Source organism: Macaca mulatta, chromosome 15, assembly GCF_049350105.2.
Source record: "Macaca mulatta isolate MMU2019108-1 chromosome 15, T2T-MMU8v2.0, whole genome shotgun sequence".
Classification (NCBI taxonomy): Eukaryota; Metazoa; Chordata; class Mammalia; order Primates; family Cercopithecidae; genus Macaca; species Macaca mulatta.
The window spans coordinates 22,915,554-22,926,579 of NC_133420.1; the positions used below are offsets into that span (position 1 = coordinate 22,915,554).

Sequence of the window (11,026 nt, forward strand, 5' to 3'; positions counted from 1 at the left end):
GGAGATCTGCAAGGTTTCCCGAATGAATGAATGAACGAATGACTGAATGGACGAATTCGAGTCCTCCGTGTGCCATCTCTGGTAAGCTGCCGCCCACGTTGGGCCTCGGTTTCCCCAACTGCGCGCCTAGAGCGTGACGCCGACCTCGCTATCAAGCGGTGCCGTGAAAAAATGCTAGCACCACGGGGCGGGGCTCCAGCCCTTCCGGGCGGGGTTGGCCGTACCACGGCGCTCCTCGGGGAGATGGGGCGGAGCCGGGGCTCCCCCGCTGCGGCGCCATTGGCCGCGCCCGCCGCCACCCGGCAGTAGTTGTGGAGGTCAGCCCCGCCTACTTCCTCTTTGCCTAGGAGCGGGCGGCGGCGGCGGCATCGGCTCTCTGTGCAGCAATGGTGAGAGCGGCGGAATCGGGCGCCATCCGATCGCTGTGAGGCGCGGGGGTTGGGGCAGGCGGTGCGGGCTGAGTCCCCGGATTCTGTCTGCCAGCCGGGCCTGTGGGGCGCCGCGCAGAACGGTCTCGCGCCACCACAGCCCGCCTCTTCGCTTCTCTGCCGGGAGAGGCGCGCGGCCGGGGCCTGGGTTACTGTAGCCGAGCACGGCCGTTGAGGGAGACTGTCGTGAGTCCTGGGTGGGGCTCCGGCGCACTCGTAGTCGATGGCGAATCGCGCGCCTTTGGGGGCTGGCCACGCAGGTGAAGGGGATACGGCCCCGCGGCCTGGCTGAGCCACACGCTCTCTTGCGCGCAGGCCAAGATCAAGGCTCGAGATCTTCGCGGGAAGAAGAAGGAGGAGCTGCTGAAACAGCTGGACGACCTGAAGGTGGAACTGTCCCAGCTGCGCGTCGCCAAAGTGACAGGCGGTGCGGCCTCCAAGCTCTCTAAGATGTAAGTGAGGCGGCCGGATCACAGCCCTCGTGGGTAGGGATCACGTGTGCATCGGGATCGTCGGAGGATTTCAAAGTTGGCTTAAGGAGCTGACCGCTTAGATGCCCACTCCGTGCATCTTGGGGCGCATGGGAGAACCCTTGTGTGCTTAGCCTCTTACCTGCCTTGACCTTGGTGGTCCTTGTGCCTGGAGTGCATCCCCGGAGACCCACCTTAATGCTACCTTCAAAGCTACGTGGACCCTTTCCTTCCGCTTCCCACCAACACTTGAGTTTTTAATTCACCTTTCGCCTCTTGGTAGGTGGGTGGCTTGCACCCTGGAGTGGCAGCGTAAGTTATTTTACATGGCTAAGAGTGCGGGAGACTTGTGAAAGGAATGTGAGTTTGGAGTTCATCAACCTGGGTACAAAGTCAACTTCTCAAAAAAAAATCAGATGGGTGTGGTGCAGGCCTGTAGTCCCAGCCACTCTGGAGGCTGAGGCAGGAGGATCACTTGAGCCCAGGAGTTGGGAGGCTATGATGGAGCCACTGCTCTTCAGCCTGGTTGACAGGTGAAACCCTGTCTCCAAAAAAAAAAGGTGGTCGTCCTCTTTTCCCCCAAACAACCTTAGTGCGGGCAGGGGTGGGAGGATTGGATAAGCACGGTTGCACACTGAATCCTCAGCCGTCTACTAGGTGACTCCCTCATCCTGCCATGACTACAAATAACTTCTGCCCAGCTTGTTGCTTGCTTCAGTCTCCTGGCTTGTAGTGACTCCAGTTTGCCAATGTCTCATTTCTCCTGTGATTCCCTAAACTAGCCTGATTGATTGCCTGCTTTGTGGCATGATTCCCTCCCATCAGCTCATTGAAACTGGCATTGGTCGGGTCTTAGCCCTCAGGATAAATTCGTGTTCTGGGATTGAAGGTCTTCTCCTGATCTGCCTCATTTATCCAGCCTGCACTTCCTCAAAGCCTCTGCTGTCTCAGCTGACACTTTACAGCTCAACAGCGCTGGACTCCCTGCCCCATTCCTGGAACGCCCATCCCATGTCCCTCTCTTCTCCCCTCAGACCTCACTCCCAGAACACTTTCCTCCTGAGTGAATATGGATGGGCTGATAGGGGAGGCTGCAGCTATCCCTGCCCTATGTATGGGGTCCTGAGCCTTGGGAAGTGCTGTGTTTCTTCCCCATCTTCACTGACATCTGTTTTGTAGACGAGTCGTCCGCAAATCCATCGCCCGTGTTCTCACAGTCATTAACCAGACTCAGAAAGAAAACCTCAGGAAATTCTACAAGGTGAGTCTGCTGGGGCATAGGAAAGGATGGCTTCAGGAAGCTAAGTGCTAGCCGTCCCTGGCCAGGGGGCATGGTAAGGAGGTTTTCCTTGGTGCCTGGGGCTGAGAGTGGTTAGCCTTCCCAATTTGTTGCTGGGCTCTCCCTTCTACCAGTGTCTTGCACTGGCATGTGGCTCTGCAGACCACTTCTCAGGCTGCACGTGTCAATAATTCATGGGGCTTCGGGTATCCTGGCTGGAGACTCTGGTTTTGAATCCAGCCTTCCCAGTTGAGTGGCTTGGGCAGTGATGGGACTGGCTGTTGAAGGTTTTCACTGCCTCTTACTAGTACTGGGTGTCAGTCAGTGCCTGCCAGGCACCTGCCATGCTCGTTTTTCAGATGAGGACCCTGAGGCCTAGACACCCACAACCAATGGCATGATGGGCCCCGGTTCCAAACCTTGCTTTGGGGAGGGTCGGCTTGAGTGTTCCTGGGAGGTGTGCACAGGTGTCTGGCCCCCCCCTTAGTCTTGACTTTTTTTTTTTTTTTTTTGAGACGGAGTCTCGCTCTGTCACCCAGGCTGGAGTGCAGTGGCCGGATCTCAGCTCACTGCAAGCTCCGCCTCCCGAGTTTATGCCATTCTCCTGCCTCAACCTCCCGAGTAGCTGGGACTACAGGGGCCCGCCACCTCGCCCGGCTAGTTTTTTGTATTTTTTTATTAGAGACGGGGTTTCACTGTGTTAGCCAGGAAGGTCTCGATCTCCTGACCTCGTGATCCGCCCGTCTCGGCTTCCCAAAGTGCTGGGATTACAGGCTTGAGCCACCGCTCCCGGCCTAGTCTTGAATTTTAATGACCATTTTCTGGTCTTGTCCTTAACATTCGTCTTACTAGGGTTCAAGCAGAGTAACAAAACTAGTGGGAGACGGTGTGTACACACACATCCAACGTATTCTGAAGAATGGGTTTAGGTGATTGTGGGGGCTGGCTGGGACTCAGGGCCCAGGTTGAAGCTGCTGTTCCCAGAGGGGACTTGGAGGGAGTCTCAGCCCTGCACTTAAGGCTTTCAGCTGATTGGATCGGGCCTTCTGGGATTACCCAGGATAATCTCCCCCAAAGTTACCTGATGAGGGTCTTTAATTTTTTTTTTTTTTTTTTTTTGAGTCAGTCTCACTCTGTTGCCCAGGCTGGAGTGCAGTGGTACAATCTCGGCTCACTGCAAGCTCTGCCCCCTGGGTTCATGCCATTCTCCTGCCTCAGCCTCCCGAGTAGCTGGGACTACAGGCGCCCGCCACCTCGCCCGGCTAGTTTTTTGTATTTTTTAGTAGAGACGGGGTTTCACCGTGTTAGCCAGGATGGTCTCGAACTCCTGACCTCGTGATCCGCCCGTCTTGGCCTCCCAAAGTGCTGGGATTACAGGTGTGAGCCACCATGCCCGAGGGTCTTTCATGTGCAAAATGGTTCCACATCACTACCCAAGTTAGTGTTTGAATAACTTGAAGGTTTGACATGGAAACAGCAGCCATGGCTGATGAAGTGCCACAGGCCCGTAACCGCAGCTACTGGGAAGCCGAGGCAGGAGATGGCTTGAGCCCAGGAGTTAAAGTGCAGTCTGGGCAACATAGTGAGGCCTCATCTCAAAAAAATAAAAAGAGCCATAGTGTAGCTATGTTAGCTGTTCAGGGGACACTAGCATGTGTGTGGCAAAAATCTTTAATGTCAACAGCTCCGTGTGGCTAGTGGTTGTTTGGGGGACAGCAGAACTCTAGGGGGTTAGCCAATGTGAAAAGGACGAATGCCTAGCCAGTGCCAGCAGGAATGAGGGATGTGGGAGGACAAACACTTTCCTGCCTCCACGTACCCTCCAGGGCTGGCCCTCATTGTCCAGGGATCTTTCTGCAGTCCTCTGGCCACCTGCAGGGGCCTGGGGCCCTGTGACCTCAGCATCCAGCTTAGCTAGGGTCTGTCCCGCACCTGACTTGTTCCGGTCAGGGAGAGCCTGCACGCCCTTTCCCCTGGCCCCCGCCGTGCTTGCCTTTGAGGGTACTGCCCATCTTTTTTTTTTTTTTTGAGACGGAGTCTCGCTGTGTCGCCCAGGCTGGAGTGCAGTGGCCGGATCTCAGCTCACTGCAAGCTCCGCCTCCCGGGTTCCCGCCATTCTCCTGCCTCAGCCTCCCGAGCAGCTGGGACTACAGGCGCCCGCCACCTCGCCCGGCTAGTTTTTTGTATTTTTTAGTAGAGACGGGGTTTCACCGTGTTAGCCAGGATGGTCTCGATCTCCTGACCTCGTGATCCGCCCGTCTTGGCCTCCCAAAGTGCTGGGATTACAGGCTTGAGCCACCGCGCCCGGCCCTCTGCCCATCTTTAAGAGACGCCTTCCTTCATCTCTCCTCCCCCACACCATGGGCCATTCGTTACCTGTTCCGTCTTCCTCACTAGGCTGGGACCCCTGAGCCGGGACTGGGTCACATTCTTTGCCAAGCCAGCTCGCAGCACAGGGCCCAGTCCTGAAGGGGGCGCAGGGGACCTTTGCAGAACACAGGAGGGACCAGTGAGAGCCATCATGGTCTAGAACCCCCTGCTGGAGAGCAAGTGGGGCAGGAGTGGGAGCCAAGGACGGAGAGACGGATGATGGCTCTGTGACAGCTGTGGGCAGGGGCCCCAAAGCAGGAAGAGGGTGGGGCGAGTGGCCTTGGCCAGCCAGGCCTCTGAGGCTGGACATTCATGTGGGCAGCACCTGTTGGGCCCTGCCTACAGATGGATGGAATACTGCCTCAGCCCCCAGCATACTCACTAACCAGAGCCAAGGTAGCAGTAACCACACCCGGGGCTTGGGAGGTGCTGCGCACCCTGTACTAGATTGTCATGTGACTGACTGTCCTCCTGACTGGGAATCGGGCAGTGGAAGGAGCACTGAGTTGAGAGTCAACTTGCCTGAGGTGCAAGCCCCAGCTCTTCCACAGCTTTGCCAAGACTTGGGCACTCAGCCCAGGTCGGCAGACTTACACGAAATGAGGATGGCCCCACCAGGCTTAAATTTGGGGGGATTAAATTGAGCTAGTGAAGTATGTGGCCTGCTGCCAGTCCTTTGGCAGCAGCGTCCTCCTGAGTGGCTCTGGATGGCCCTCCCGAGCCCCGTTTGCTGCTATCAGACCCGGGTTCTTGGATTCACCCTGCCATCTGTCTCCCAGGGCAAGAAGTACAAGCCCCTGGACCTGCGGCCTAAGAAGACACGCGCCATGCGCCGCCGGCTCAACAAGCACGAGGAGAACTTGAAGACCAAGAAGCAGCAGCGGAAGGAGCGGCTGTACCCGCTGCGGAAGTACGCGGTCAAGGCCTGAGTGGCGCGTTGTCAATAAAGCACAGCTGGCTGAGACTGCTTTGTTTCCTGGCACTTCCACTGATTGGGTTGAGGCGGGTGGGTCTGGTTCTGGGGACCACGTGTCTGATGGGTTCCAGCAAGCATCCCGCCCGCTGCTGTTGTCTGCTGTGGTTGGGCCGGGAGAGTCCTGGCCATGGGGATCTGTTGGATGCCGGCACAGTCACTTTGGGCCTGTGGTGGGAAGCCGCGTGCCACTGAGGGGAGCGGGTGAGGTCAGCGCCCTCCCAGGTGGTGTTAGGTTTGAGGGTCGCTGGGTGATTTGGTCGTGCGGGATATTCGACGTCTGGTCTGATCGGCAGCTCCAGACACTAAGATTTTCCCATCTGGGGTGAAGGCACAGGTGTGGGCCACATCCAGGACTCCCTGCCAAGAGTAGAGGGTAGGGCTCGAGGCAAGTCCTGCCTTGGGAGAAGCTGTCCATGGCTCCCTCAGTGCCACAGCGCCCTGCCTTACCTTCAGGGTCTCAAGGCACTTTCCTGTGTTGCAGTCCCAGACTTTGACCTGGAAAAGGAGGGGGCATGGCAGGAATCCTCGACAGGCCACTGTGGCATCTGAAGCCACCTCCAGGAAAGTCCCAGACAACATTTTTTTGAGATGGAGTCTTTGCCTGAACTCGTGACCTCAGGTGATCCACCTACCTCTACCTCCCAAAGTGCTGGGATTACAGGTGTGAGCCACCGCCCCTGGGCCAAAGAACATCTGAGCCGCTTGGTGTGGGTTTTGTTTGTGGGCTGTATTTGAAATTTCAGAGCAGGAGTTCCCTTCTGCCTGATGCCATTTGGGTCATGGAAATGTCAATGCAGTTGCCAATGGGCCAGCCCTGACCTTGTGCTGGCCATTAGGTGGAGAGGCTGGCACCTGGGTCCTGCCCTTGCCCCCTCCTAGCTAGGGCAAGTGGGGATGTGGGCCTTCTGGAGTGAGTGCTGAGGGCTCCTGGTGGAGGGAGGGTGGGTGGGTAGGAGCGGGACAGGCCTGGGGTGGTTACCATGCGGGAATAGCCGGCGCTGGCCAGCCACAGCTCGTCGGGAGAGAAGGCTATGCTCTTCACCCAGGTGACGTGGCCCTTCAGTTGAATAAGCAGGCTGCTGGTTGTGGGCTTCCAGATGTGGATGGTCTTATCCCAGGAACCGGAGGCCTGGACAGCAGACAGCTCTGATCCCTGGGGTTTGGGGCCTGGGAGCCTTAAGGGCCTGGCTGCCAGCAGGGGACCACCCTGGAACCCAGGACACCCACTTACCAGGAGGCCAGATGCTGAGTAGCACAGGCAGCTGATGTTGCCACTGTGTCCCTCTAGCGCCTGGTGGGAGACGGCTGGGGTCCCCGTCCGCAGGTCCCAGATGCGTATGGTGGCGTCCCAGGAGCCGGTGGCCTGCAGGCAGCTTCTGTGAGTCTGGCCCCGCCAGCTCCCCACCCACTCCGCATTTAGGTGGGTCCCGGAGTCCATCCCCTTCCCACCGCTCCGCTCCAAGTGGGTATGGGGCCACCAAGGTGGGGCCCAGGGCAGAGGTTAGGCTCACCAGGCAGTTCACCGTGGGTGAGAAGTCGCTGCTCTGGACGGAGTCTCGGTGCCCAACTAAGAGGCGCAGCATCTGGCCAGACTAGAGAGAGCCCTGAGCTTCAGGAGGCAGCAGAGGGCAGCTGGCTACCTGGGCCTTGACAGTCCAGGCAAGGGGACCTTGTGCAAAAAGCCTGAGGGCTGCTGTGTGCAGGGAGGCCTGGAGAGGCGGCTGTGGCCAGGTCGGGGCAGCCTTGGTTGCCCGCTGTGGGCATGGGCCCTGGGGAACCAGTGGAGGGTTTGAGCCGGGAGGGCAACACTGGTGACATCCTCTCTGGAACTGGTCCTTGAGTCCCAGGCTGGTGGCCCCAAGCCCTTGACATACCTGCACTTCCCAAAGCATCACCCGCTTGTCCCAGCCACCTGATGCCAGCTGCCTCGAGTCAGGGCTGAAGCTGACCGTCTCCACACTCCGTTGGTGACCTGCAGGCACCAGCCCGGGGTCGGGGAAGGAGGAAAGGTGACATGACACAGGACATAGCACCGTCTGAAAGGGAACGCAGGCCTGGCTGCTTGGCTCCCAGCTCACTCACCCTTCAGGACCTGCAGACACTTGGCTCTTGCCACGTCCCACAGGCGGACAGTGCAGTCACAGGAGGCGCTGGCGAAGAGGTGGCCATCAGGGGAGAAGCGGCAGAACTTCACGGGGCCTGGGTGGGTGGCCACAGTCAGGTGACAGAGCACTGCCCGCCACCTTCTGCCCACACAGTCCAATCCTTGCTAATTTTCCCAGCCTCGTTGCCAGCCGCCCCTCACCCAAACTCCAGCCTCCCAGAAATGCCTGGATTTCCATGGCTTGGCCTGGGCTGGGCCGTCAGCCTTGGAACACCCAACCTCAGTGTGCTCATCTGAAAAATCATCAATACCCAAGTCAAAGTAAGGACCTCCCAGAAACTTGCCCTAACAACTGCTGCCTAGGTGAATTGCCTCCTTTGAGCTCCCAGCCCCTGATTTCCCCTCCTTGCAGCATTAATCAGACTGCCTATAATTGCCTGATTTTTTTTTTTCTTGTCTCCTGAATAATAATTAAAATAGTTACATCTGTTGAGTCCTCACTGGGTGCTAGATACTTTGCTTGCAGTGGAAATGGCTCAGCGAGGTGACAGGACTTGACCAAGATCAAAGTCAAAACAGTGGTAGGTACGACATGGCTGAAACTTAAGTACATCATGCTAAGTGAAATAAGCCAGTCACAAAAAGACAAATACTGTGTGACTCCACTTAGAGGCACCCAGAGACGTCAGATTCATCGAGACAAAAAGAAAAACTGTGGTTGTCAGGGGCTAGGAGGAGGGAGATTGGGGACTTGTTTAGTGGGGACAGAGGTTCAGTTTTGCAAGAGGAAAAGAGTTCTGGAGACTGGTGTCATGACAATGTGAAGGTACTGGATTCTCTGAACTGTACACTTAAAAATGTATACAACAAGGTGGGCACAGTGATTCACGCCTTTAATCCCAACACAAGGCCGGGCGCGGTGGCTCAAGCCTGTAATCCCAGCACTTTGGGAGGCCAAGACGGGCGGATCACGAGGTCAGGAGATCGAGACCATCCTGGCTAACACGGTGAAACCCCGTCTCTACTAAAAAATACAAAAAACTAGCCGGGCGAGGTGGCGGGTGCCTGTAGTCCCAGCTACTCGGGAGGCTGAGGCAGGAGAATGGCGGGAACCCGGGAGGCGGAGCTTGCAGTGAGCTGAGATCAGGCCACTGCACCCCAGCCTGGGCGACAGAGCAAGACTCCTTCTCAAAAAAAAAAAAAAAAAAAAAAAAAAAAAAAATATCCCAACACTTCGGGGGACTGGTGGGGTGGGGGGGGATGGATCACAAGGTCAGAAGTTCAAGACCAGCCTGGCCAAGATGGTGAAACACCATCTCTACTAAAAATACAAAAAAAAATTAGCCGGGTGTGGTGGCAGGTGCCTGTAATCCCACCTACTTGGGAGGCTGAGGCAGAGAATTACTTGAACCCAGGAGGCAGGGGTTACAGTGAGCCAAGGTTGTCCAGCCTGGGTAACAGAGCGAGATTCCGTCACACACAAAAAAATATACAACGGTAAGTATTACGTGTGTTACATCACAGTTTGTGTGTGTGTGTGTTTTTAAAGAAGGATCTGAGTCCAGGCCTGTTAGAGTCTAAGCCCCAGTGCCCAGGTATCACATCCCATCTCCTGTCCTGCCTAGCCCTGCCCTGCACCCGTGCCCAGCTCTTCGGAGGTCGCTGCGGTCAGCTCTGCAGAATGCCAGAGCCTTGTGCCTCAGGTCTTCCGAGCCAGGTGTGGGAGCCCCACCTGTGTGGCCACCCAGCCTCCACAGCAGCTGCCCACTCCGGGTCTCCCAGCCATACACGCAGCCATCCTCTGAGCCTGTGAGCAGCATCTGGCCATCAGGGGAGAAGGCAGAGGAATTGACCTAGAAACAGAGCGCAAAACCGGTCCCATTCTGGGGAAGAAACCCCTGTCCACTCATCTCTGACCCCTAAACACTGCCCCCAAGAGCCTGGGGTTGGAGCTGGACTTCAAGCCTCACTCCACCACCAGAGCCCAGAACCCGGGACCCACTGGGCTCCCTGGAGCCCAGTAAAACCAGAGCCTGCCGCTAGAGGCAGGAGCCTTCGCTGGAACCTTAGCCTGGAACCCCAGAGCCAAGATCTCATTCCAAAGCTGCAGCTGACAACGGAGAGCCCAGAATCTACTCTAAGCCCTGAGTTCACTTTAGAGCCAGGGCCCCAGAAAGCACCAGAGTCAGCAGGGAGCTTTGTGCCCCTCTCCAGGCAGAGCCCAGAGCCCGGGGCTCTTTTTAGAGGCAGAGCTTAGAACCTAGAGCTGCTCTGGAGCTGGGGCCCAGCACTAGAGCCGAGAGCCTACTTTGAGCCTTCTTGGGTTAGCAAAGTCTACTCTAGACTCCATATCCTAAGCTAATGCCCAGAGAACATTCTGGAACCCCCACTACACAGAACCAGGAACCACTCTGCACGCAAAGCCGGGAGTCTGGGCAGAGCCCGCTGGGCCTTACCTCCCCGCCGTGACGGCCGAAGAATTTCACTCTCCGCACGGCCAGGGTGGCCGGGACCCCGCTGTTCATGGGCGCCCGGCCCCGCCCCGACCTGGCGGGCTCCCACCTAGGCGGCCGTGGGACCCCAGGACTGGGCGGAGGAAAGGGGAAACTGTGTACAAGCCGTCTCCATGGTAATCGGGGCGGGGCGTACAGCCACGGTGGGGTCCCTGCAAAGCCACGAGGACTGACAGGCAGGGCCAGACCGCTCGCAGCTCGGAGGAGGTGGAGACGCAGCAGGCGGGACACCGGTGGGCTCGGAGAAGGGACTTCCCGCGCCAGCCGCTGCGCTTCCACCCTAGGGCAGCTCTCGCGGGGGGCAACACGGCATGCAGAGCGGCCGCTAGAGGGCGCCCCGGCCACACGCACCGCGTGGTCCAGACCCCGCGTCCTGCGGACTGTGGACTGCAAAGGGTCCCTGCACCCCTTTGAGACAGGGGAGCAACGAGCCTGTCTCCCCATCTCATAACAGGGAGCATCAGTCCTGCCCCACAGGACTCCAGGGGTGAGCCAAGCACAGGGCCTGGCACATGGTAGATGCCCAAGAGGGCCCGCTCAGGAGCCACTACCCCTTCTGTCCAGGAGTGGCCAGTACTGAGGTTGAGGATGTCCCAGGAGAGCGCTGGGGACAGTAGCCAGCTCTGTCCTCCAGGGCGTGGGAGCCAGAGGTAGCGTGTGTAAAGTACATGGCATTAAAAGTGGGGTCACGTCGCTGCTAACATTCCTGGCAGCACAAAATGTGCCATCTGAGGATGGGGTGGAGGCTGGGGTGCAGGGAGGGGGGCGGGGGACCAGTGCCCGGGAGCTGCGAGGATCCTTACCGGATAGCGCAATCTGAAGCTTGGAATGAGCAGGACTTGGTTTCATTGTGAATTTTACAGGTGAGGAAACTCACCTGGAGAGC

General features: G+C 57.8%; 2 protein-coding genes across 3 annotated transcripts; one reads left to right on the plus strand and one right to left on the minus strand.

The window, feature by feature from the left end:
* Positions 1–335: 335 nt before the first annotated feature.
* Positions 336–5,512, plus strand: RPL35 (ribosomal protein L35; the record flags this gene model as incomplete). Its single annotated transcript, NM_001265735.1, is given in 4 exon segments — positions 336–389; positions 744–880; positions 2,078–2,159; positions 5,327–5,512. Coding segments are annotated over 4 exon segments (372 nt in total). The 3' UTR covers positions 5,477–5,512.
* On the minus strand, positions 5,503–10,702 carry WDR38 (WD repeat domain 38). Of its 2 annotated transcripts, NM_001193696.3 has the most exon segments (9): positions 5,537–5,880; positions 5,971–6,018; positions 6,503–6,652; positions 6,755–6,886; positions 7,035–7,115; positions 7,398–7,495; positions 7,606–7,722; positions 9,360–9,480; positions 10,084–10,225. In NM_001193696.3, coding segments are annotated over 9 exon segments (945 nt in total). In that variant the 5' UTR covers positions 10,153–10,225; the 3' UTR covers positions 5,537–5,751.
* Positions 10,703–11,026: the final 324 nt, after the last annotated feature.

What these genes read in the sequence shown, in the direction of transcription:
- WDR38 (XM_077964995.1), bottom strand. Translation starts at nt 10,584, where the DNA reads ATGGGGAGACAGGCTCGTTGCTCCCCTGTCTCAAAGGGGTGCAGGGAC. An exon ending in GAGGCTGGGTGGCCACACAG is followed by an intron (nt 7,723 to 9,359) that starts GTGGGGCTCCCA and finishes CCACCCACCCAG; the next exon opens with GCCCCGTGAAGTTCTGCCGC. An exon ending in AGTGCCTTGAGACCCTGAAG is followed by an intron (nt 5,881 to 5,970) that starts GTAAGGCAGGGC and finishes TACTCTTGGCAG; the next exon opens with GGAGTCCTGGATGTGGCCCA.